The sequence below is a fragment of the Gorilla gorilla genome, chromosome 4 (genome assembly GCF_029281585.2).
Source record: "Gorilla gorilla gorilla isolate KB3781 chromosome 4, NHGRI_mGorGor1-v2.1_pri, whole genome shotgun sequence".
In the NCBI taxonomy this organism is placed as follows: domain Eukaryota; kingdom Metazoa; phylum Chordata; class Mammalia; order Primates; family Hominidae; genus Gorilla; species Gorilla gorilla.
The window spans coordinates 32,338,508-32,364,731 of NC_073228.2; the positions used below are offsets into that span (position 1 = coordinate 32,338,508).

General features: G+C 41.4%; 2 protein-coding genes across 5 annotated transcripts in view; one reads left to right on the forward strand and one right to left on the reverse strand.

Moving 5' to 3' along the window:
- Positions 1 to 15,040, reverse strand: part of VMP1 (vacuole membrane protein 1) — a 133,213-nt gene extending 118,173 nt beyond the window's left edge. Inside the window, exon 1 of the mRNA XM_004041244.5 lies at positions 14,907 to 15,040. The gene's annotated coding sequence lies outside the window, so the exon portion shown is untranslated. The remainder of the gene's footprint in view (positions 1 to 14,906) is intronic.
- A 102-nt stretch (positions 15,041 to 15,142) lies between these two features.
- PTRH2 (peptidyl-tRNA hydrolase 2) lies at positions 15,143 to 25,334 on the forward strand. 4 transcript variants are annotated; one of them, XM_019026591.3, is made up of 3 exons: positions 15,143 to 15,282; positions 24,351 to 24,545; positions 24,667 to 25,334. In XM_019026591.3, the coding sequence occupies exons 2-3, from the start codon at positions 24,465 to 24,467 to the stop codon at positions 25,204 to 25,206; spliced, it is 621 nt and encodes a 206-aa protein (XP_018882136.1). In that variant the 5' UTR covers positions 15,143 to 15,282; positions 24,351 to 24,464; the 3' UTR covers positions 25,207 to 25,334. The 4 variants fall into 4 exon arrangements, with proteins under 4 accessions (XP_018882136.1, XP_004041296.4, XP_055242698.1 ...); XM_004041248.5 differs by lacking the exon at positions 24,351 to 24,545 and adding an exon at positions 22,456 to 23,774 and having other exon boundaries at positions 15,204 to 15,282; XM_055386723.2 differs by lacking the exons at positions 24,351 to 24,545; positions 24,667 to 25,334 and adding an exon at positions 22,456 to 23,774 and having other exon boundaries at positions 15,204 to 15,282.
- The last annotated feature ends 890 nt before the right edge of the window (positions 25,335 to 26,224 follow it).

Below are 26,224 nucleotides of genomic sequence, written 5' to 3' on the forward strand. Positions count from 1 at the left end.
CCAAAGTGTTGGGGTTATGGGCATAAGCCACTGTGCCCAGCCTAAGACTCAAATCTAATCAAATTGGGAGTACAGGTTGCTGTATGTTTTTTATGTTACATTGGGGGGCATTATTAGGCTGGGCTCATAACCATAAAATTATTAACTAAACTGCCTGAAAAAAATAATTTAAGGGGACTGGTTTTATGATAAAAGAGAAGTTCAACAAAACAAAATAGTAAGTCTATCTCCAGCACAGTGCAGCAGAAGTTAGCCTATATAAATCTCCTATCTACTGGGGCACACAGCATCATGATTACCAAGGGCTTTGATCATCTTACCATCCACCTTTGAGTTCATGCTCCCAAATAGTATTTTGTTTATAATCTGACTTCTCATGCTGATTAGCTATAAGGAGAGTATATGCTTGTAATGGGCTGAATTGTGCCCCCCCAAATTCATATGGTGAAGTCCTAACACTCATGTGACTATAATTTGGAGATACTGCCTTTAAGAAGGTAATTAAGGTTAAATGAGGTAATAAGGGTGGTACTCTAATAAGGACTCACGTCCTTATTGGAAGAAGTACCAGACAGCTTTCTCTTCTACCTGGACACAGAGGAAAGACTATGTAAGGACACAGAGAGAAGGTGGCTGTCTGTAAGCCAGGAAGAGAGTCCTCACCAGAAATAAACCCTGCTGGCACCTTGATCTTGGACTTGCAGCCTACAAAACTGGGAGAAAAACAATTTCTGTTGTTTAAACATAGACGGGGTTTCACCATGTTTTGTCTGTGGTATTCTGTTATGACAACCCTGGCAGAGCAATACAATGTTGATTAGTATAAATAAGGGTATCCAGATTGCAGAATAGTTTTGTTTTGTTTTGTTTTGTTTGTAGAGACAGAGTCTCACTATGTTACCCAGAGTGATCTTCTGGGTACCAAGTGATCCTCCTGTCTCAGCCTCCCAAAGTGCTAGGATTACATACAGGTGTGAGCCATCTTGTCTAGCTAGACTACCTTTTATCCAGAAAAACCTGATGTATTTACTGTATGTGTCTTCAAACTGCAACAGTGACTAATCTAGCATCAACATACCCTGTTAATCTTACTTATTATCATCTTCATCATGACCCATTTTATAGGGAAAAAGGAAAACTTGGTGGCTGAAAGCTGCCAATACGTCCTGACTTACTAGTTATATGACTTTAGGTTAAATAATTTGCATTTGTGCATATTTGTAAAATATCCCCATCCTTATTTTTCTTTTTTGAGATGGAGTTTCGCTCTTGTCGCCCAGGCTGGAGTGCAATGGGGCGATCATGGCTCACTGCAACCTCCAGCTCCTGAGTTCAAACGATTCTCCTGCCTCAGCCTCCCGAGTAGCTGGAATTACAGGTGCGTGCCACCACACCCAGCTAATTTTTGTATTTTTAGTAGAGACAGGGTTTCACCATGTTGGCCAGGCAGATCTCAAACTCTTGACCTCAGGTGATCTGCCCACCTTGGCCTCCCAAAGTGCTGGGATTACAGGTGTGAGCCACCGTGCCCGGCCCCCATCCCTATTTTTATATCATCCTTAAATGTTTTTGTTTTGCTTTGGGGGACTCTCAACAAGTTAGCTTCTCTACTTTAAGATAATTTTTTTTTTTTTTTGAGATGGAGTTTCGCTCTTGTTGCCCAGGCTTGAGTGCAATGGCACAATCTCGGCTCACCGCAATCTCTGCTTCCCGGGTTCAAGCTATTCTCCTGTCTCAGCCTCCCAAGTAGCTGGGATTACAAGCGTCTGCCATCACACCTGGCTAATTTTTTGTATTTAGTAGAGACGGAGTTTCACCACGTTGGTCAGGGTGGTCTGGAACTCCTGACCTCAGGTGATCCACCTGCCTCGGCATCCCAAAGTGCTGGGATTACAGGTGTGAGCCACCACGCCCAGCCAAGATAAATAATATATAAGTGCACTACACAGTGACTGGCATATAGCAGTCACTTAATGTTAGTTTCTCCATGCTCTTTAATATTTTTAAATGCAGTATCATACCCATCAATCTCCATGCTTCTCAAATGTCACAATTTTCCAAAAAAATCATGGTAAATGCTGCCCTGAGTATTCACTTACAGGTACTTCCTTTCCATATTAGTATGCTATACAAAAGCCTATGTAACTGGTTTCCATAGCCTACATAACAGAAGTAGCCACAGATTTAGAACAATCTTAGTTTATGTTGAATAACAAAAATGAATTATTATTCATCAATCTAAACATCTTGAAATGTAAGACAAGGACAATCCGTCAAAAATTATTATGAGGTAAAAGGGTTCTAGTCTATCCACATAGCTAAAGTAAGATGAAATAATCATTTTTAATGAGAGCCACTTTTCAAAATTCAATAAAGTAGCAATAATTTTTGAAATCTGTGATGATACAATGTCAGTGAGATTCCTAGATGTAGGAGTAAATCCAAGCATTCCTAGTCTGTTTAAAATGTTGAAATGTCCTCAAACAGAAATCTAACACATATTCTTGACCTTCAATGGCATCTACTTTGCACCGAGTACACGTATGTAAGTTAGTTTTGTTTGTAAGAATGAGGTTGCTGAAACAAATCTTATAGGTCTGTGGATGGGGTTGAGAAGACAAACCAGGCAGAAGCATAACTCAAACATCAAATAATTTTCATTTTGAACACTTATATAGATACAAGAAATGCATTAAAAGAGTGTAACAGCCCTTAACTGCAGCTGAAGCATTTAAAACAGAGTTAACATTAAATGTGGGGGTTTTTTTATTTGTTTCCTGCAGAAGTGCTTAGAAAACACTGCAAAAATCAGCTCACAAAGGTTCTTTGTAGGCTGTATATCCAGTGCTAAGACTATAATACTCCATTCATTTTAAACATTAGTCCACACTTGTAACACAGAAACAATGTGCAAGTAAATTACTGAGAGTCCCCCACCAAGCAAAACAAAAAACATTTATGGATAACATGATAAAAGCATCTCCCTGAGTAACATAAGAGTTATTGGAACAGTTAACAAGGTAGAAAAGGAAAAGAAAGTGAGAGTAACAAAACCATTGATTTTCATTTTCTTGGCAACATCATCCCAAAATAAAACGAACATACTTTCTTTAAAAAAAAAATCATCTATCCAGATGAATTTTACTTTCTCAAAAAAAAATTACGTCAGTGTGCTCAATAAAACACATTGTTCTTCATACAAGGCACACAAAGATAGCCAATAAGTATTATGCTTCTCAGTAACCTTTCTTGCTTTCAGAAGTATCTATTTTTTGTTTGTTTGTTTGTTTGTTTGTTTGTGACAGGGTCTTCCTCTGTCACTCAGGCTAGAGTGCAGTAGCATGGTCACAGGTCACCACAGGCTGGAACTCTTGGGCTCAAGCGATGCTCTGGCCTCAACCTCCAGAAGTATCTTTTCTTAATTGGATTAGACTACTCCAAAATAGCTGTAGATTTCCCTAAAACTGTTAAGATTAAGGAATTGTGATCTACTCTTGGAAACAAAATAACTAATCTGAGTAATATATCTTGACAAACGAGGCTTTGATATAGTTTTCCACTTGTGCAGGGGTATAAGGCCAAAGATAATTCAAATAAAATGCACAATATCAGAGTAACTATCAGACATATCAGAGTGTCATCTGATATGTCTATCTATGGTATATCTATCATGTGGTTGTTCCAGTTAAAGAACGTGTACTCTGAAAATTCATAATAATGTGAATGGGGATATATGAAAAAAATTTCTTGAATTTTTTTCAACTTTCTAAGGTCTTGGGGAGGGCTGGGTGTGATGGCTCACACCTGTAATAACCCTATCGTTTTGAGAGGCTGAGGCAGGAGGATCATTTGAGGCCAGGAGGTCCAGACCAGCCTGGGAAACACAGTGAGACCCCATCTCTTAAAAGAAAAAAATGAAACAAAACAAACAAACAAACAAAAACAATTAGCCAGGTGTGGTGGTATGTGCATGTAGTCCCAGCTACTTGGGAGGCTGAGACCAGAGGACTGCCTGAGTCCAGGAGCTTAAGGTTGCAGTGGGCTATGATTGTGGCACTGCACCTCAACCTGGGTGACAGAGTAAGACCGTGTTAAGAGAAAGGAAAAGAAAAGAAAGGAGGGGCCGGGCGCGGTGGCTCACACCTGTAATCCCAGCACTTTGGGAGGCCGAGGCGGGCAGATCAGGAGGTCAGGAGGTTGAGACCATCCTGGCTAACATGGTGAAACCCCGTCTCTACTAAAAGTACAAAAAATCAGCCGGGCGTGGTGGCAGGCGCCTGTAATTCCAGCTACTTGGGAGGCTGAGGCAGGAGAATGGCGTGAACCCAGAAGGCAGAAGTTGCAGTGAGCTGAGATTGTGCCACTGCACTCCAGCCTGGGTGACAGAGCGAGACTCCGTCTCACAAAAAAATAAATAAATAAATAAATAAAAATAAAAAAAGGAGGGAGGGAAGGAAGAAAGGAAGTCAGTCAGTCAGTCTTGGGGAATTAGACAAAACCCCAAATTAGGATGCAATTTAAAAACATTCAGAATCTCCATTAATCTCCCAATAATGGATCAGCAGGTAATGAGGGTATTTCTGGCCTAAAAAGTTCCTCAACTTAAATCTAGTGATGTATAAAATACACTCAACTCATCACAGGTTTCTAATTGTTGAAAAATTATAAACTGCCCTGGGTCTGATTTTTTTTTTTTCTTTTTAAAACAAAGTCTTGCTCTGCTCTGTCATCCAGGCTGGAGTGTAGTGGTGTCATCTCGGCTTACTGCAACCTCCACCTCCCAGGTTCAAGTAATTCTCCTGTTTCAGCCTCTGGAGTAGTTGGGATAACAGGCACGCACCACCATGCCTAGCTAATTTTTGTGTTTTTAGTGGAGACAAGGTTTCTCCATGTTGGTCAGGCTGTTATCAAATGCCTAACCTCAGGTGATCCTCCTGCCTTGGCCTCCCAAAGTGCTGGGATTACAGGCATGAGCCACTGTACCAGAGGTGGGAGGTAGGAGGATCGTTTGAGGCCAGGAGTTCGAGACCAGACTGGCCAACACTGTGGAACCCTGTCTGTACCAAAAATACGAAAGTTAGCTGGGAGTGGTGGTGCAGGCCTGTAGTCCCAGCTCCATGGGAGGCTGAGGCACAAGAATCGCTTGAGCCTGGGAGGTGGAGGTTGCAGTGAGCCTAGATAGTGCCACTGCACTCCCGCCTGGGTGACAGAGCAGGAGTGTGTCTCCAAAAAAAAAAAAAAAAAGAGATTAGAAAAAGAAAAATCCCATTTCTCATTTTCTCTTAATCTACTTCTAAATGTTCCTGCAGTTTTTCATAACCAATGCAATCTTAGCAAAACATTTTCATCAAAAAGATGGCGGACCGGCCGGGCGCGGTGGCTCACGCCTGTAATCCCAGCACTTTGGGAGGCCGAAGCGGGCGCATCACGAGGTCAGGAGATCAAGACCATCCTGGCCAACACAGTGAAACTCCGTGTGTATGAAAAACACAAAAAATTAGCCGGGCGTGGTGGTGGGCGCCTGTAGTCCCAGCTACTCGGGAGGTTGAAGAAGGAGAATGGCGTGAACCCGGGAGGCGGAGCTTGCAATAAGCCGAGATTGCAACGCTGCACTCCAGCCTGGGCAACACAGCGAGACTCCGTCTCAAAAATAAAATAAAATAAAATAAAAAATAAAAAATAAAAAAAAAATTGGAGGACTAAGAGTAAGGTCAAGAATTAAGATAATTAAGGAATACCAGACTAGAGTTGGGAGATTTGGCTAACAGTGAGACCTTGGCATAGTCACTTCACATGCCTGATTCTCTTTTTCCTCATTCAGTTATTAGGCACATGGAGTAAATGAGTGCAATAATTTCCTTTCTAGTTGTAAAAAAAATTCCAACTAGCACAAGGGTAGAGTTTTGGATGTATGTAATAACAACTACTTTTGTATAGTGATTTATAGTTTAAAAATAGGTTAACAAACATAATGCTAACAGCCGTCTGTAAGGGACTGTTATTTTTATCCTTGCTTTTAGCAAATGAGAAACTGAGTGCTCCAAGGGCCCCAAATAGCAAGTCGGCAGCATATAAATGTCAAAGCAGGAGTTCAACCTCGCTTTTCCAAGTCCAAATTCAATAGTTCTTCTACTATACAAAACAGTCCAGTGAGAGGATTTTCAGTGGTCACTGAGGAATTCCAGAGTCACATATACACACAAGATGAAAAAACAGTCCCAGAAGTTTAGCTTGTCCTAGTATTTTCAAATGTTCCCCATTACTAGAATTAACAGAACACTCATCCCTATTGATTCTTAGTACTTAAAGTATCTACGAAACTCACGTAGTATCTATGAAACTATCTGAAACTCCCTACTTTACTGTCCCTAAATACCTGCGGCATTTGCACTTGTATAACTGGGGTGAAAATACTCTCACTGGACTGTCGTGTACACTAAAGTAGAAGAACTACCAAATTTGGACTTGGAAAAGTCTAGGTGAACACCTGCTCTGACATTTATATCCTCTATTCTTTCTATTCTAAAGCAACACCACTGTAGGGATACTGAACTTTTTCATGAGCCACACTTATGAATAAGCTAAGAAACAAGTCTCAAAAAATTGCTAAGAATGGGCATTATAAATGACAATCTCTGATAAGCCAGAAATTATGTCAACCTTTAGTACAAAAAAAAAAGAAATAAAAAATTTTCTAGGTAGTTAGAAGTTAATGCACACAGTCCTAAATAACACAGGCCAAAATAAAAGAAAAATTTTAAATGCTCAGAACTACTAGAACAAAGTGAATTTAGCAAGGTCACAGGATAAAAGATCAAAACTAATACTTTCCACTATATACTTGAAATAAAAATTGGACTATTACATACTTGGAATAATTTTTTAAAATTTCAGATTCGGTAACATCTGAAAATATAAAATATTTAGAGACAAACTTAACAAAATATAAGCAAAATCTAAAACGAAATAAAGAAAGAAAATAAATTATACAGAGCCTAAATAAATGATTAGCATGTTTTGTTGATTGTTTGGAAGACTTGATATTGTTACTATGTCAATTTCCCCTGATACGGTTTGGCTCTGTGTCCCCACCTAAACTGTAATCCCGATGTGTCCAGGGAGGGTCCTGTAATCCCCACATGTCGAGGGAGGGAGGTGACTGGATCATGGGGGCGGTTTACCCCATGCTGTTCTCATGATAGTGAGTTCTCACGAGATCTGATGGTTATGTGTTTGACAATTCCTCCTTCACACTATTTTCTCTTCTGCTGCCTTGTGAAGAAGGTTCCTGTTTCCCCTTCCACCATGATTGTAAGTTTCCTGAGGCCTTCTCAGCCATACAGAACTGTGAGTCAATTAAACCTCTCTCCTTTATAAATTACCCAGTCTCAGGTAGTACCTTTATAGCAGTGTGAAAACACACTAATAAATCCCTCAAAGTGATGTATAGCCTTAATGAAGATCAATCAAATTCAAGCAAGCTTTATAAAAAAAGCAATTCAAATATTTATAGAAATGCAAAAACTTAGAGTAGCGAAAACAATTGGGATAAAGAACAAAGTTGAAAGACTTGCACTAACTGATGTCAACAATTACTATAAATCTACAGTAATCATGACAGTGTGATATTGGTAAAAGGATAGTTAGAAGCCAATGGAAAAGAATAGAGAATACAGAAATAGGCCAGGCACAGTGGTTCATGCTTGTAATCCCAGCACATTGGGATGCCAAGGTGAGAGGATCACTTGAGTCCCAGAGTTCAAGACCAGCCTGGGCAACATAACAAGACCCCATCCCTACCAAAAAAATTAAAAAATTACTCCTGTGTGGTGGCATGCACCTCATGGTATCTGTGGTCCCAGGTACTCAGGGGGCTGAGGTGGGAGGATTGCTTGAGCCTAGGAGGTCAAGGTTGCAGAGAGCTGTGATCGTGCCACTGCAATCTAACAATCTAGCCTGGGTGACAGAGATCCTGGCTCAAAGCCCTCTCCCCGCACCGCCCCCACCCCCCACCAAAAACAAAAACAAAAACGCAAGAACAACTTTCATGTGCTTTAAAATAATTATATGTATACATTTGAAAAAAGTGAAAAACCTTGTTCTCCACTCTCCCTGCTAGATGTAACCATTTTTATTAGTTTTGTGTATCTGACCTTTCTTCTTTCAAACACTCCTATTATTGTTTGAGTATGTGTCCCCTCCAAAACTCATGTTAAAATTTAACCCCTAATGTGGCAGTATAGTGAGACAAGGCCTTTAAGAGGTGATTGGGTCACGGAGGCTCTGCCCTTATGAATGAATTAATCCATTCATAAATTAATGGGTTAATGGATTAATGGGTTATCATGGGGGTAGGACTGGTTGCTTTATAAGCAGAGAAAAAGAGAACTGAGCTTGCATACTCAGCTCCCCCTCCATGTGATATTCTCAGCACTCTGCAGAGTCCCTCCAGCAAGAAGGCCCTTACCCAATGTGGCTACTTGATCTTGAACTTTTCAGCTTCCACAGCTATAAAAATTAAATTCCTTTTCTTTATAAATTACCCAGTTTCGGGTATTCTGGTATAAGCAACAGAAAACGGACTAAGAAACCTTCTTTTTTTTTTTTTTTTTTTCCTTTTAAGACGGAGTCTCGCTCAGTTGCGCAGGTTGGAGTGCAGTGGCATGATCTTGGCTCACTGCAACCTCTGCCTCCCGGGTTCAAGCGATTCTAATGCCTCAGCCTCCCTAGCAGTGGGGATTACAGGTGCCCACCACCACGCCCAGCTAATTTTTGTATTTTTAGTAGAGATGGGGTCTCACCATGTTGGCCAGGCTGATCTTAAACTCTTGACCTCAAGTGATCTGCGCACCTTGGCCTCTCAGTGTTGGGATTACAGGTGTGAACCATTGTGCCCAGCCCTAAGATACCTTCTTAGTCTCCGTTTTGTTAAAAAAAAAAGTCTCTCTTTTTTTTAACAGAAAAAAAAAAAAAGAGAGAGATGGGGTTTTGCCATGTTGTCCAGGCTGGTCTCGAACTCCTGGACTCAAGCAATCCACCCACCTCAGCCTCCCAAAGTTCTGGGATTACAGGAGTGAGCCACTGCATCCAGCCCAGATCTTTCTTTTACCTGCCCTTGGCGCTCTCCTCTCCCTATCTCCCCAAGTGACTCATCTGGTCCATGGTTGAAAATACTATCCCGTATTTGTATTTCTGGTTTTGACCTCTAGATTTATATATGTAAGTGCGTGACTTAGATGATTTATTATTATTATTATTATTATTATTATTATTATTCTTTAAGTTCTAGGGTACATGTGCACAATGTGCAGGTTTGTTACATATGTATACATGTGCCATGTTGGTGTGCTGCACCTATTAACTCGTCATTTACATTAGGTATATCTCCTAATGCTATCCCTCCCCCCTTCCCCCAACCCACAACAGGCCCCGGTGTGTGATGTCCCCCCTCCTGTGTCCATGGATGATTCTTTAAGTGTCTCAAAATTAACATGTCCTTTTCTCCCTACACCTACCCACCTTCTTGTAACAAACAAACCTGGTCTTCTCCAAACCTCCCTTCTCCCAGTACCTGGCACAACCACCCACCCAGTCACTAAATCCAGAAGCTTAGTCATCCCTGACTCTTCCCTTTTCCTTACCACTCATCTAACCCAGGACCAAGTCCTATACCAAATATATTTGGTATCCACACACAACTGTCCATCTTCTTTGCTACCCTTCTAGTCCAGACCATCTTCATCTTCTACTTGGACTACTGCAGTGGACTCTCAACTTCTCTCTCCATTTCTATTCTTGCCCGCTTCAATTCATCCTTCACACATGAGCAACAATGAACTTCTTATAAATCCTATTACTCCTCTACTTAAAATTGTAGAATGATTTCCTACTGCACTCAAAATCAAATTCAAACTCATTCCCTTGGCCTGCAAAATTCTGCATGACCTGGATCCTGTATATATTTCCTATATCATCTCATGTCAATGTATTCCAAGTCTATTATGCTCCAGCCTCAAATAAGCATATATCCACATTGTTAACTCTCTCTTAGACCCTCATGTGCTGCCTTCCTAACAATTCTTATTTCCCATTGTTTTCCCCAGAACCTGGTGTAAGGCCTGGGACACAAAGTGTTTGTTCACTGACTGGATAATGAACAGATAAGGCAATAGATGTCACTGGAAAATGATCTTTCCATTCCAAGAAAGTGCTAAAAGACATCATTAAACATCAAAAGTTTCAATTGCCAAATTCTGTGTTATGGCTTACACAGATAATGTAGTCTGTTAATACCAAAAAGTTAACAGAATGGCCCAAAAGAATGCCTCATTTGGTTAAGAATCTCACATATGTTGTAAAATATAGACAAAATGAAGTGTATACTCAGATATTTATTTACTGGAACTTCATTAATAATGAGCAAACAATAATTAAGTAAGCAGCAACATAAAGCTATGCTTTTAAAAGAGGGCTGGGAAAGAGTTCTTGGCAATAGCTTAGGGGGCCACATGATGATAATGATCACAATCATGGTTAACTATATGCTACAGACACTGTTCTAAATGCTTTATTTAAACCTATTCATTCAATCCTAACAAGAAAGGTATTGACTTCATTGTCCAGGAGGAAACTGAGATAGCAAGAAGTAAAAAGTAACTAATCCAAGAGTTGCATAGTAATAGAGCTAGAATTTGAAAAAAAGCAGTCTAGCTTTATAGCCCTGGCTTTTAACACTACCTGCCTAGTCCTTCCAGATAATCTATAAAGAACAAAGTTATCATTAAAAAACTCAAGGACAAGAGAAAATACTCCCATGAACTACTGAAAAGATTAAGTAGTTCAAGAATACAAACAAACTCTTGAGCAATTATAGGTATATTAGCTGTGATATAATTACTCAATAGATTGCCCTTGCTTAATTTAAATATGCCTTAAACTTTAAGTATCACCTTTTATCTGACACAGAAAATTATCTCCTGTTCAAATTTCCTTGATGCTGCAAATCAAGGAGCATATTTTAAAATAAGCTTTATATAAGGGCCTACATAATACCTAACTTCAGTTCAGCAAACTCCATCCAAAGCTGCTTTCCCATATAAAATAAGGAATTTCTTGAGGCAATATGCTCTTAACAATTTACTATTCCTCAAAATATTTGCAAGGCTTTGTGAAAGCAGAGTAACAATTTACAAAACCACGACAAAGTTATCACTTCAATTTGTCCTGTTTATTAGGATTCTCTAATCTAGAGTTCATTTCCACACCAAAATGGGAGACACAGCAAGGGCACTTGGGCAAAAACAGGAATGATAGTAGCACCTAGAACTATCATCTCCGAGAAAGACTAAAGAGACTAAAAAGTTTGTTAAATCAATGGAACCAAAAAAAAAAGAGTACCCGACAATGCAAAGAATTAACTCTTCTACAATGGCTATTTACCCAGAATAAAATAACTAGAGAAATGGCTCTATATATAATAGATAATTAACATAACAAAATATTAAAATTACAAACAGCTTGGGGAGGTTTTTTTTTTTTTTTGTACGAGCAAATAATACAGTTCTCTCCTACTGCTTTTCTTCTCTTTTTTTTTGAGATGGAGTCTCGCTCTGTTGTCCAGGCTGGAGTGCAGTGGCGCGATCTCGGCTCACTGCAACCTCCGCCTCCCGGGTTCAAACGATTCTCATGCCTCAGCCTCCTGAGTAGCTGGGATTACAGGCGTCTGCCACCATACCCAGCTAATTTTTTTGTATTTTTTGTAGACACCGGGTTTCACCATGTTAGACAGGCTAGTCTCAAACTCATGATCTCAGGTGATCTTCCCGCCTCGGCCTCCGAAAGTGCTGGGATTACAGGCGTGAGCCACGGCGCCTGGCCAGTTCTCTCCTACTCTTTAGCAACAACATTCACAGTAGACACGTGTTAAGGCTCCTCCGTCATTTCCACTTGCCAGAAAGATAACTCAACACATGACAGTCATGAAGCATGAACTCAAACTATTCTGAAGAATATAACTGATTTTCTTTCCTTAATCTATTACACTTCAAATCTAGCCAAGCACAGTTTTTGTTATGCTACAATTTATAAGACTAAACTAGCTAAAGAGGGAAAAAAAGTTTGTAAATAAGGTTTATGTGCGTATGTGTGTATTTATGTGTGTATGTGGATAGATCCCTTTAATACCTAAGAGTAATTATTTTCATGTGAACTGGGAAATATTACCAAACCATAAGATGCCTGGATACAACCTTGTTAGAACAGAAAGAATACTTGAGACCTTACAGTTCAGGTTCTAGCACTACCTAAGCCAGATGACCTCAAGCAAGCCAATTACTAATTACTGATTGTTTCTGAGCCTTAATTTTCTCCTCTGTTAAATAGGAATCTACTTATACATTCACAGAGATTCCTTCTAATTCTAAATATTGGTTTCAGTGAAATAATAATGTTTCTTTTTTTTTTGAGACGGAGTCTGGCTCTGTCTCCCAGGCTGGAGTGCAGTGGCGCAATCTCGGCTCACTGCAAGCTCCGCCTCCTGGGTTCGCGCCATTCTCCTGCCTCAGCCTCCGGAGTAGCTGGGATTACAGGCGCCCGCCACCACGCCCGGCTAATTTTTTGTATTTTTAGTAGAGACAGGGTTTCACCGTATTAGCCAGGATTGTCTCGATCGCCTGACCTCGTGATCCGCCCGACTCGGCCTCCCAAAGTGCTGGGATTACAAGCGTGAACCACCGCGCCCGGCCCAATAATAAGGTTTCTTATTTAATGTAAGTAAGATAGGACTACTTCTACTCTTTAGTTAACTATACGTAGGCAAAAAACTTCAGCTTTTTCTGCACTTGGAAGTTCTGAAGTGACAATACATGACGACCAAAAAGGATCAGATTTAAACTCCCGAATGCAAAACTATACTCATTTTCCAGGAACCTATTTATTAACCATGGTGACTAATTCAATGGATCACGGTATCAAACTATTCTTTGCTAACTTTCAAAGGTGGGGCAAAGATCATCTCAGAAAAGTATGTGATAATATTTTCAGATAATGATGCAAAGTAACAGTATTCTACACTGACATATCTCCAGTTCTAAGAGTAAAGTGATATCATATTTTCATATTTAATAATTTCATGTTTACTAGCTCATTTAATCTTTGTGACAGTTGTATGAAAGAAAGTGAGCAGAATTTTTATCAACACAATCTAGACCAGCTCAGAATGTTAGGTAACCTATCAGCCATTACTTAACAAGTGTTGGAGCCCAGACTTCAATCCAGGTCTTCTGATTTAAAGTTTAATAGTTACCAAAATCCTAAAAAGTGGCGATTCAAGCCAAAAGCGAGAAGTTGGAAAAGTAAGAAAAACTGGATAATCAGTCCTTCAATTGAACATAAAGAAGATAAGATCAGATTTGGCAGTTATATAATCAAGAAGCAAATTTACCGAATGTTAAACTAATGATACATCTATCATAATTCCATATCTCAAATTTTGTCACCTTGTTTCAAAGCCAAGCGTGAACAAATTTTCAAACTCAAAATAAGAAAAATATGTAAACTGACAAACTGATTTAACTAGCTGTAGGTAAACTGGTAAAAGGCATCATGGTTCTATGTATATTTTCTTCTGGAATGTGACTCATAGAGATTAAACTGTATTAATCAATTGTAATCAAGTAGGATATATCCCTCAAGGGAAAAAAGTAACCTTCAGTGCCTTAAGATAATGTAGGCAAAGTAGTAAAATATAAAATTTCTACTCGAGAGAGTCACTTCATACCTACACAAATCAGTCACATTTGTCTAGGTACCACCATCCCTCTTCCACAGTAAAAACATAAGCTACAATGCATACAATGATGCCTAGTAAGTTTCTTCCTTTCATCATCTATGCTAAGAATACACAACTAAAATCAGAGCTAATGACAATACAATTACTAGGTAGTAGCAACTGGAATATTAAACTCTATCATGACAACACCAGAAACACTTGTACAAGCTTCTTCAAATGATCAATGTAATCTGTCCACAAAAATCTCTGACAAGCCCCAAAGTAGAAACGAAAGACGTTAACATTAGGATAAGGAGCGATGCTGCCAAAACACGTCAACAGTGGCCAGTCTACGTGTATTATTAGATTTTTACATGGAGTTGCAGGTAAATAAAAGATGATTGTGTAAAATCTTCTGGAGGTCATAAGTAATCTAGCAGTGTGACACAGGGCCACATATGGTTTCTGGAATTTTAGAGATTAAGTCGACCTTCACGTTTTACTGCAAATACCTCCACTGTAATAAGATATAGAGGTCGGGGTTCAGGGGTTTGGAAAGGCAGACAACTCTTTTTCATTAAAGCAGTGAAAAATCTGAGAAGTTCCTCTCCAAGGGCTCTGCGGAGCGAAGGCCCATTCCCTTGGCTACCCTGTACCACCAGAGCTTTAGATGGCACTTGCACGCCTGGATTTCGTTTAGGAGCGAATACATCTAGCATCATGCGCCAGAGGTTCGGGAGAGCAAAAACCAAACTGACAGATCCTGAGAAACAGCTCAGTCATCAGCAGGGAAGACCTTCTCCACTTACTCCAAGGTCCTGGACATCCCGGGACTAAGAGGTTCTCTGAAGAAGCCTAGCAAGGCTTCCAAGTACGCGGAGAGGAGAACGAACAGCTCGGTGTCTGGGTTCAATGTCCGGGTGACCAACCATGAGAAGGTGTCCCAAATAACCTGGCTACCGCCAGCGTGAGACATCCAGGGTGAGACATCCAGTCAGCAGCGTCCTAGAACACTGCTGGAAGTCGGAATCACAGTGCCCCAGATCCGCAATGCCTAAGTGGGAGAGCTCCGGAAGACGCCAAGCTCTGAGGACAGCCTCAGGCTTCGGTCCCCAATTCCCTGAGTTAGTTTACCTACCCGCTCCGACCCCGGCTGCTCCGGATCTCAGGATCCTGGAAGCTGCTCCTTACCGACTCTCACACCCGCCGCTGGGCTCCAGACAACCGGAACCCGGTCACGTCACTTCCGGTCCGGTCCCTCTGCCCCCTGAGACAGCCTCCAGAAGGGATACGTTCCTCCCTCCTTTCGGCGAGCTCGGTTGATCCTCGCGGGATTTCAGTTAGGCTCTTAGTGCGGGCCCTGTGGGTGTGGCAAGAGGAAGAATGACTGCTCGCTTTGTGATTCTTGATCCGGAACTTGTCACCCAGGAACCCCGGAAGAGGTAGCTCACGCGATAGAAACGTTCGCTGCCCAGAAGAAGGGAAGGCGCGAGTGAGGAAAGGAGGTACTGTAGGTAGGTTGGTTGGCTCCTTACGGGGCGAAGGAGACCAATATCATTATTCATTTTCTCGCCAGTAGGAACGTTTCTTTTCACCTCGTTGCATTACCCACCTTCTTCATTTTCTCCTTTATAAACTGTCTTCCGCCCAGGGGCCGCTGAGCCCTCTGTTCCTGTTCTGCGAACCGTCCTTTGGAGGAAAGGAACAGGCTGCTGGGGAGGGGAAGACTCAGAATTTCTAGTTCCCAGCAAAGCCTCCATGAAGGCAGTATCGATGCGCTCTCTCCGAAATTGATAAAATAGCGAGCAGGCCTCACACCCTCAGCTGGGCACTTATGAAATACCCCCAGCGTTTAGAGCTGTCGAGCTCTGCGTGGAAAGAATTGGTTTCTAAGAATATAGTCGAAAATTTGGGGCCGGGCGCGGTGGCTCACGCCTGTAATCCCAGCACTGTGGGAGGCTGATGTGGGCGGATCACCTGAGGTCAGAAGTTCGAGACCATCCTGGCCAACATGGCGAAAACCCATCTATACTAAAAATACAAAAATTAGCCGGCGTGGTGGCGCGTGCCTGTAATCCCAGCTACTCGGGAGGCTGAGGCAGGAGAATGACTTGAACTCGGGAGGCGGAGGTTGCAGTGAGCCGATATAGCTCCATTGCTCTCCAGCCTGGGCGACAGAGTGAGACTTCGTCTCAGAAAAAAAAAAAAAAGAAAGAAAAATTTTCCCCCCCTTTTCACACAAAGAGATTAACTAGAGAGGTATTAATCCTTACTGACATACCCCAGGCACCATGCTAGACTCTGGGAATATGCTATACAGGGAAAGTGGGGCAGTGGCTTAAGGGTCAGAGAAGATTTGGGAAAGGTTTGTTTGTTTTTTCGGTTGTAAGCTGCAGACCCGGCGCGGTGGCTCAGCCTGTAATCCAACACTTTGGGAGGCTGAGACAGGAGGATTGCTTGAGCCCAGGAGTTTGAGAACAGCCTGGGCCACATAGGGGGCCACATAGTGAGACCCTGTCTCTTAAAAAAAGATTAACGGGTGGAGCATGGTGCAGAAGGAGGTAATGGGATCAAGAGCACTACTGAAATGGGTTTACTGAGGCAGGGGAATTAGAAGGCACCAAGAAGATTTTATAGGATGTACTTATTTTGTTCTGCTGTCATTGCCCAGAATTATTTATGAGACAAAGAATGGTTATTTGTTTTACCTTAGTCTTAGGCACTAGGCTTATTGATACGCTTGTCGTAAGTGTACAGAAAAAGAGACAGACATGTTGTTTTAGAGGAGTTAGATGATAATCTGATCAGATTAATATGAGATTAGAACATCCTAAAGAACAAAAATATGTGTTAATTTTAGCATTTTTATGATTAGACACTCCATTGAGATATGGGACATAATAAATAAACTTGATAACTTTTGGAACTTTCACTGTCCTGTTTTTGATCTTATTTTTATTTTTATTTTTTTGGAGACAGGGTTTTGCATTGTTGTCCAGCCTGGGGTGCAGTGGCACGATCATGGCTCACTGCAACTTCCACCTCCCAGCCTGAGGTGTCCTCCTACCTTATCCCCTGAGTAGCTGGGAGTATGGGCATGTGGCACCACATCTGGCTAATTATTTAAATTTTTTGTAAAGATGAGGTCTCACTGTGTTGCCCAGATTGGTTTCGAACTGGACTCGAGATGCTGCTGCCTCGACCTCAAGCAACTCCTTGAGGCCAGAAGTTCCAGACCAGCCTGGGCAACATAGCAAGACCAAGTCCATACAAAAATAAAAATTTTTTAAAAAATCAGGAGGGTGTGGTGGCATGTGCCTGTAGTCCTATCTACTTGGAAGGCTGAGGTAGGAGAATTGCTTAAGCCCAGGAGTTTGAGGCTGTAGCGAGCTATGATCATGCCACTGAACTCTAGCCTGGGTGACAGAGGGAGACCCCTTCTCTTTAAAAAAAAAGAAAAAGGCAACTTCTCTGTTTGATCCTCATATTTCTCATCTTTAAAATGAGGCTAATATATCTTCCTTTTTATGTGTTCATAGCAACAATAAATGAGGTAATGGATATAAAGGATTTAGTATGTTATCCAGCACATAATAGCTTCTCTATATAGAGCAGTTCCTTCTCCAGATAGTACCTGAATGTAGTGTATGGGATATTTGGTTACTTTGCAACCTAGAAATTATTTCAGAGAATCCTAATTGCTGACATTGAATATTTGTTCAGTTTGGAGTCTGGTTGTTAGATTATCAAAGAAAAGTCCTGCTGATATGTAAGCATCAAATAGAAACTTGGCCAGGCGTGGTGGCCCATGCCTGTATCCCAGCATTTTGGGAGGCTGAGGCAGGCAGATCACTTGAGGTCAGGAGTTCGAGACCAGCCTGGCCAACATGGTGAAACCCCGTCTCTACTAAAAATACAAAAATTAGCCAGGTGTGGTGGCGGGTGCCTGTAATCCCATGTACGTGGGAGGCTGAGGCGGGAGAATTGCTTGAACCCGGAGGCAGAGGTTGCAGTGAGCTGAGATGGCGCCACTGCACTCCAGCCTGGGTGACAAAGTGAGATGCCGTCTTAAAAAAAAAAAAAGAATTTTCTGTCTTTGTCTCTCTTAGGGGGTGGGGGCTGTAAAGGCACTAGAACCATAAATACTATGTCTGTGCAGCCCTGTCACCGTATTTAGGCACTTGAGTGGAAGAGCACTGAAACTAGGTGCACTACAGCTTACCCTATGTGACCCTCCTACTCCTGGCCACTCCACGTCAGTCTCCTTTGATTCCTGATGTTCATTTCCTCAGGATTATGTTTTAGTCCTTTCTTCATTCTACATATTTGTCCAAGTGGCCTCATACTCTTCCGTCTCTTCAGTAACTTCAATTATATGGTAAGGTCTCTCAAATCTATATTTCCAGCCCAGACCTTTCTGACTTTAAACTGATATATCCTAGACCTTTCTGTCCTTTAAGCTGATATATCCTTTTTTTTCTTCTTCTTTCTAGATATCTCTGAGATGTCTTTTGTTCAGAACAAAACTAATTCATTATCTTTTCCATTCAAACCTGGTATTTCACCAAAATTCTCCATTTGTTCAAATCTAGCTGTCATTATTAACTTCTCCCTTTGTCACCAGACTTCCTGTCAGTCACTAAATCAGACAGGTGTACCTTAGACACTTCTTTTATTTCTCATTCTCACTACTGTTGTCTAAATGACCATCATCTCATCTAGACTGCTGGGAGAGGCCTGATATAGTAATGTTAAGAACAAGGGCTCGGCAGGGCATGGTGGCTCACGCCTGTAATCCCAGCACTTTGGGAGGTCGAGGTGGGTGGGTTACCTGAGGTCAGGAGCTCGAGACTAGCCTGGCCAACATGGTGAAACCCCGTCTCTACTAAAAATACAAAAATTAGCCGGGTGTGGTAGCACGTGCCTGAAGTCCCAGCTACTTGGGAGGCTGAGGCAGGAGAAGCACTTGAACCCCAGAGGTGGAGGTTGCAGTAAACCAAGATTGCACCACTGCACTCCAGCCTGGCAATAGAGTGAGACTCCGTCTCCAAAAAAAAAAAGAACAAGGGCTTGGCAGGGCATGGTGGCTCACGCCTGTAATCCCAGCACTTTGGGAGGCCGAGGTGGGTGGATCACCTGAGATCAGGAGTTTGAGACCAGCCTGGCCAACCTGGTGAAACCCCGTCTCTACTAAAAATACAAACAATTAGCTCGGTGTAGTGGCAGGTGTCTGTAATCCCAGCTATTTGGGAGGCTGAGGCAGGAGAATCACTTGAACCCAGGAGGCAGAGGTTGCAGTGAGCCGAGATTGTGCCATTGCACTCCAGCATGGGAGACAAGAACAAGACTCTGTCTCAAAAAGAAAAAAGAACAAGGGCTCTGGATTAAGACGACCACTTATGAGCTGGGTGAATTTTTAAGCAAGCTATAACTTGTGTACCTCATTTTTCTACATCCGAAAAATGGGGATCATAATTATATATAGATGCTTCTCAACTTAGGGTGGGGTTATATCCTGATAAACCCATCATAAATTGAAAGTACCATAAATTGAGAGCCAGGCACAGTGGCTCATGCCTGTAAATGTAGCTACATGGGAGGCTGAGGTGGGAGGGATCATATTAGGCCCAGAGTTCGAGACCAGCCTGGGCAACATAATGAAACCCCTGTGTCTTAAAAAAAAAGTTTTTTTTAAAATTAGCAGTGTGTGGTGGTATGTGCTTGTAGTCCCAGCTACTGGGGAGGTTGAAGTGGGAGGATTGCTTGAGCTCAGGAGTTCGAGGCTGCAGTGAGCTATGATCACTCCACTGTATTCCAGCCTGGACAAAAGAGTGAAACCCTGTCTCTTAGAAAAGGAAATAGAAGTTGGAAATAAATTTAATACACCTAACCTACCAAACATGGTAGTTTAGCCTAGCCTACCTTAAGGTGCTCAGAACACTTAATTTATTAGCGTACAATAGGGCAAAATCATCTAACATAAGGCCTACAAGTGTTGAATATCTCATGTAATTCGTTGAATACTGTACTGAAGGTGAAAAACAGAATGTTTGTATGGGTAAAGTTTCTACTGAATATGTGTTGCTTTTGAACCATTGTAAAGCCGAAAAGCTTAAGCGAAACTACAGTAAGTCCATGACCAGCTCTATTTACCTTGAAGTGCTGTTGGGCACATTAAAGAAGACAATTCCTATAGAGTGTTTAGCCAGTGTGTAGCAAAACACCTCATAAATGTTAACTATTACTACATTATAGCAGCCTCTGAAATGATCTCCCTGTATCTATTGCCAACTGCTAGTCAAGGCTCAGGTATCTTTTAGAACAGGCGTCCCTGTGGCCTGTTAGGAACTGGGCCGCACAGCAGGAGGTGAGTGGTGGGCAACTGAGTGAAGTTTTATCTGTATTTGCAGCCACTCCCCATTGCTCACATTACCTCCTGAGCTCCGTCTAATTAGCGACAGCTTTAGATTCTCATGCGAGTGTGAACCCTGTTATGAACTGCCCATGTGAGGGATCTATGTTGTGCACTTCTTATGAGAATCTAATGTCTGATGATCTGTCACTGCCTCCCCTCTCATCCCCGATGGGACTGTCAAACACCTTTTTATAACATTTACCACTCTTGCAATTATTTGTCTTCACTACTCATCTATGAACAGCTGACAGTGGCCCATATTCATCACTATATCCTCAGCTTAACAGGGTGTATGGCTGGCACATAGATAGCCAGTAAACATTTGTTTTATTGAACTTAACTTCTGTTGGTCTGAATTTCTTCATTTTTGATATGGCAGTAATCCTCACTTCTCAGTGGATCAAATAACAATACATGTCAAAGTATTGTGGAAATTTTGAGCTATAAAGACAAAGTTTTGGCCGAGCACAGTGGCTCACGCCTTTAATCCCAGCACTTTGGGAGGCCGAGGTGGGCAGATCACGAGGTCAGGAGATTGAGACCATCCTGGCTAACACGGTGAAACCCTGTCTCTACTAAAAATACAAAAAAAAAAAAAAAAAATTAGCCGGGTGTGATGGTGGGCGCCTGTAGGGAGGCTGAGGCAGGAGAATGGCATGAACCCGGGAGGCGGAGCTGGCAGTGAGCTGAGATTGCGCCACTGCATGGTAGCCTGGGCAACAGAGCGAGACTCCATCTCAAACAAACAAACAAACAAACAAACAAAAAAACCCCAAAGTTTTGAAACAGCATGAAAGAAATCCAAAATTAGGATTGGACCATTTCAAAACCATTGCTAAAATGTAAGCTTCATTAGAGAAAGGACTTCTTCTGCTTTGTGCACTCCCGTATCCCTTAGATTCTAGAACAGGGTCAATCAGTATTTGTGGAAGGGAAGCAGTATATCATAAAACTAAAAGAATTGAAAAAGTAGAAAGTAGTCACACTTCTATTTCAGATACCCATTCCTATAGCTATGCTCTTTGTAATTGTTCGTCTCCAAAATCAAAACCCTATGCATCGCTCTAAGTCTTTCCAGTTTACTTTCATCACACCTGTTCTTCAACAGCATGTCTAGATAAATAGCATGCATCACTTTATTGTCCATAAATCAGTCTTTGATAATACAGGTTGCTTTTTATCAGGTAGGCCAAAAGAGAAAAATATAATAACACAGGTTGCATGGTCTATCATGTCAAACATTCTTACCCTTATCCTAAATTCCCTTGTACCACTGTGTCTTGGGGCGTGCTCCTGGCATAATTTAAACTTGGATACATCCAACTACCATTTCAATAGGAGGGGAGAGCAAAGGATGAGTGTGGATGGAGGTTAGTTTGTATGTTTGGAGGAAGTGATTAGTAGTTTTAGTCTTTTGGCTTCTAAGTACTATTGGAGAAAATCACAAATAGTATGTTGCCATTAAAAAGTCATCATTAATCTTAACCATGCTTTCAATATTCCTCTGCAATCCTGCCATATTTTGCCACACCTTTTATTTCCGCCTTTCTCTTCTCTACTCCATTTTAACTTCTGTCTGAGCTCCTTCCCTCAGGGGGAATACCTTCCTGCCTTCAAATCCGTGGACCTACTTGATTTAAAACTGAAATTGGGAAAGGTGTCCCTTTTCCTTTCCAAGACCAAATCCCTTTATAAAGTCTTTCTCTATCTTGAGCATTTACCTGCCTTTCTTCTGGCTTCATCCTATTAACACTTAAATATGCTTATCCTTTCTTCTTAGGAGAAAAAAAAATTGCTTTTCTCTGTGTCGCCTTATATCCATTGCTTTTTCTTTTTGCTCTATCTCTTGACCCCACCTCAAACGAATTTCTGCCCCACCAAAGACAGTAACCCCTTTTATGTTAAAATTAGTGGAAAGAATGTTAATATAATGCCCTAACTTTAAAGAACATCATAAAGGAAATTTATAAATACTTCCAGGGCTGTCATCTGTGCCGTGCCAATCATGCAGTGCACAATTCCAAGGGCACCACTTTACATTACAAATACAGTGCATTACAAATATAGTGGCCCCATGTTTATAAATGCTTAGATAATACTCCACTAGAAAAAGAAACTGATAGTTGCTTGCCACATAGAAGCACTGTGAATCCAGCAGCCTCATTTGTAGACTGATGTGTCTTATTGGTGACTCAAATATTATGAACAGCTTTGCCGAAGTAGCAAGATTTTCTAAAATAATAAAGGATGACATTCCTTTGTTTTATGATAGCTACACTTCTGGAAAATCCAGTATGGACAGTCTCCGACTTAGGATTTTTCAACTTTAGGATGGTGTGAAAGAGACACCCATTCAGTAGAAACTGTACTTCAAGTTTTGCATTTTGATCTTTTCCTGGCCTAGTGATAATGTGGTACAGTACACTCTTGTGATGCTGGGCAGCGGCAGCGAGCCACAGCTCCCAGTCACCCATGTGATCACGGGAATCAACAACCCATCCTCTACCGTGTACTGTGTTGTCAGCTTTTTTGGATATTGTGTTTTGTGTTTTCACATTCCATCATGTCTACAAAATGTCCATCAGTGTCTCCTGTTTCTGGTGAGATGAAGAAGAGGAAGACAATTACTCTTGAAATGAAACTCAAGATAATTGCCCAGCATGAAGGTGGCAAGCCAGTAATGGCCATTGCACGTGAGTTAGGACTTTCGCAATCCACGATTTCAACCATCTTAAGGGATAAGAAGCGAATCAGTGATGCAGCGAAATCGTCAGCATCAGTTAAATCCACTGTCATCACAAAGAAAAGGGCTGGACCAATTGATGATATGGAAAAATTACTTGTTATGTGGATGGAAGACCAGATACAGAAGCGTATACCACTTAGCCTACTGATGATCCAGGCTAAGGCAAGAAGTCTTTTTAATATGCTAAAAGACCGTGCCAGTGATCCTACATATACACAGATGTTTAAAGCAAGTCATGGATGGTTCCAGCGCTTCAAAAGGCGTCATAATTTTCACAATGTAAAGATCACTGGTGAGGCAGCACGTGCTGGTAATGAAGGTGCCATAGCTTTTAAGGAACAGCTGCATAGGATAATTATGGCTAAAGATCTTTGCAATAGGGAGCTGATTGCACTGGAGGAAGAAAGAGGTAAAGGCGTTGAGGCAGTGGAAGAAGTTACACCCACGGCACCTAGAAAGTTCACAGCAAAGAAACTGGCAGAGGCATTTGCCGCTATCAGCAGTGGCCTACAGATGTTAGAAGAAATGGACGTCAATTACGAGAGATTCGCCACAGTTGACAGGCAGATACAGGATGCTCTTGCTTGCTACAGAGAAATATATAGTGAAAAGAAGAAACAAGCTGTACGGTCAAAACTTGATATCTTCCTGAAGAACAACGCTATGCTTGCTAAACCATCAACTAGTGTTGATGTCCCAATGCCTTCTACCACCTATTCTCGATGTTCATCAGAAGAGAGAGAAATTGAGGACCCTATTGCATCCCCATCATCCAGCAATTAATTCTATTTCAGTGCTTCAAACATTTTTCAGGACCACTGTGCTTTCAGCTGTGTAAATTAATGGTGAGTACCCATACAACCATTGTTTTCCACTTACAGTATTCAATAAATTACAGGAGATATTCAACACTATTATAAAAGAGCCTCATGTTAGATGATTTTTGTCCAACTGTAGGCTAATGTAAGTGTTCTGAGCACATTTAAGGTAGGCTAGGCTAAGTCATGATATTCTGTAGGTGTATTAAGTGCATTTTTGGCTTACAGTATTTTCAATTAATTGGGTTAATTGGGATATAACCCCATGGAAAATTGAGGAGCACCTGTACATAGTAAAACTATGCAAAAAATATTTTGTGTTCTTAAGTAAAATGATGTTGAGTTCTCATCTCAGTTATTAAGTTTTTCAGCTGCACTCACGTCCAATGGGACAACTCTTCATTTTGTAAGGTTTTTAGCATCCTTGCTCAGGCTTAGTAAATTTCAGTAGTGCACCTCACTCCAGGCCCATTAATGTGACAGTGAGGTTCTTCTGAGGGTAACTGATTTGATACCATCTCCACTGAGAACCACTGCATTGTGAAAACACCCATTAGCACTGTATTCCAGGAAAGGGTTATTTTTGGTTTCTTTAAATCTTAGGCATCTTCGTAAAACGGAACATCTCCACAAGACTAAGGGAAGACTGAGGAATAGAGTTTTTGAACTTTATGCAACTTCGTTTACATCAAGATTCAAAATGACCTAAACTGTTTCATGTGGATGCTTGAATCATTTCTAATACACTGGTGGTGGGCAAGAGGGTGTTGGAAACAGGGTGCAGGCATAAGATCAAAGGTGTGTTTTGCCTTTTTTCTGGATGACCATTAAGTGTATAGTCAAAATGTTTCTCTGATAAGCCTATACCTCTGTAAGTTGTTACTGCCGGATAGTGATAACTGTTTTCCTTTCCTTTAAGATATCCTCCAAATCCTTGGTTATGGAATATTTGGCTCATCCCAGTACACTCGGCTTGGCTGTTGGAGTTGCTTGTGGCATGTGCCTGGGCTGGAGCCTTCGAGTATGCTTTGGGATGCTCCCCAAAAGCAAGACGAGCAAGACACACACAGATACTGAAAGTGAAGCAAGCATCTTGGGAGACAGCGGGGAGTACAAGATGATTCTTGTGGTTCGAAATGACTTAAAGATGGGAAAAGGGAAAGTGGCTGCCCAGTGCTCTCATGCTGCTGTTTCAGCCTACAAGCAGATTCAAAGAAGAAATCCTGAAATGCTCAAACAATGGGAATACTGTGGCCAGCCCAAGGTGGTGGTCAAAGCTCCTGATGAAGAAACCCTGATTGCATTATTGGCCCATGCAAAAATGCTGGGACTGACTGTAAGTTTAATTCAAGATGCTGGACGTACTCAGATTGCACCAGGCTCTCAAACTGTCCTAGGGATTGGGCCAGGACCAGCAGACCTAATTGACAAAGTCACTGGTCACCTAAAACTTTACTAGGTGGACTTTGATATGACAACAACCCCTCCATCACAAGTGTTTGAAGCCTGTCAGATTCTAACAAAAGCTGAATTTCTTCACCCAACTTAAATGTTCTTGAGATGAAAATAAAACCTATTCCCATGTTCTATGGTTGGCAGTTGTCATCTTGGGCTTAAAAACAGTACTGTTGGTTAAATGGTCTTGGTGGTTCAAGTGAGAGGCTGAAACAGATATTTAAGATGAGAGAAACAGGTCATGATACAATTGGATTAAAATGGAGGAAACAGCATTTCCCTATACATGGTTAGGTCCCTTTGTGTTGGTAGCCCTTCCCCGAGACTATGCTGCTGTCCCCCTGGAGGTCGAGGTTCAAGGGTATTCCCACTAGAGGCAAGCTGCAGTTTGTTCCCCTGCTGTCACTTTTTGGGTGACTGATAGCCTATTTTATTAATAGATACAGCCACCCTCAGTGGAGTCCCATGGTTTATAACCTGTTTAAATTCTGTCTTCAGGTTGAGTTTTATAGCATTGATACAACCTACTGTGCAGTGTTTCATGTTCACCTTCCCTGACCCATACTGGCCAAAGGTTAATCAGCAGTGGTTCTAAATCACAGCCTATTAAAGTTTCTCACTTCCCCCCTTTCTTGTAACAATGAAGCCACTGAAACTTGAGTAACCTTATGGACCTTAACAGATGGAAATGGGTGGGCCCAAGTAAGAATTTATGGTAACTGTAAAGTGAACGTAGTTTGTCATCGCTGCTAGTATTTTTTCCTAGAACTTTGACAATTAAGGGTGCCTTTTTTCCCTTTTGATCTTTAGATACACTTGATACAATCCTAATAATTACTATGTTATACCAGTTACCCAGAATATGAGGCAGAGGGTCCCAACTCCCCAAGCCACATAGCTTCCTGATAGTCATCTTGTTAGAAACTATTTTTCTTTAAAGCCTTCTTTTAGGAGGATACTGACAGTAATTTCTAAAATCAGTGTATCCCCAAGAACTGTAATGATGCAAGGGAGAATTTTGG

Bases quoted from the DNA above. Each gene is read 5' to 3' on its own strand.
- PTRH2 (XM_055386723.2), top strand. From the start codon at position 22,747: ATGTCTACAAAATGTCCATCAGTGTCTCCTGTTTCTGGTGAGATGAAG.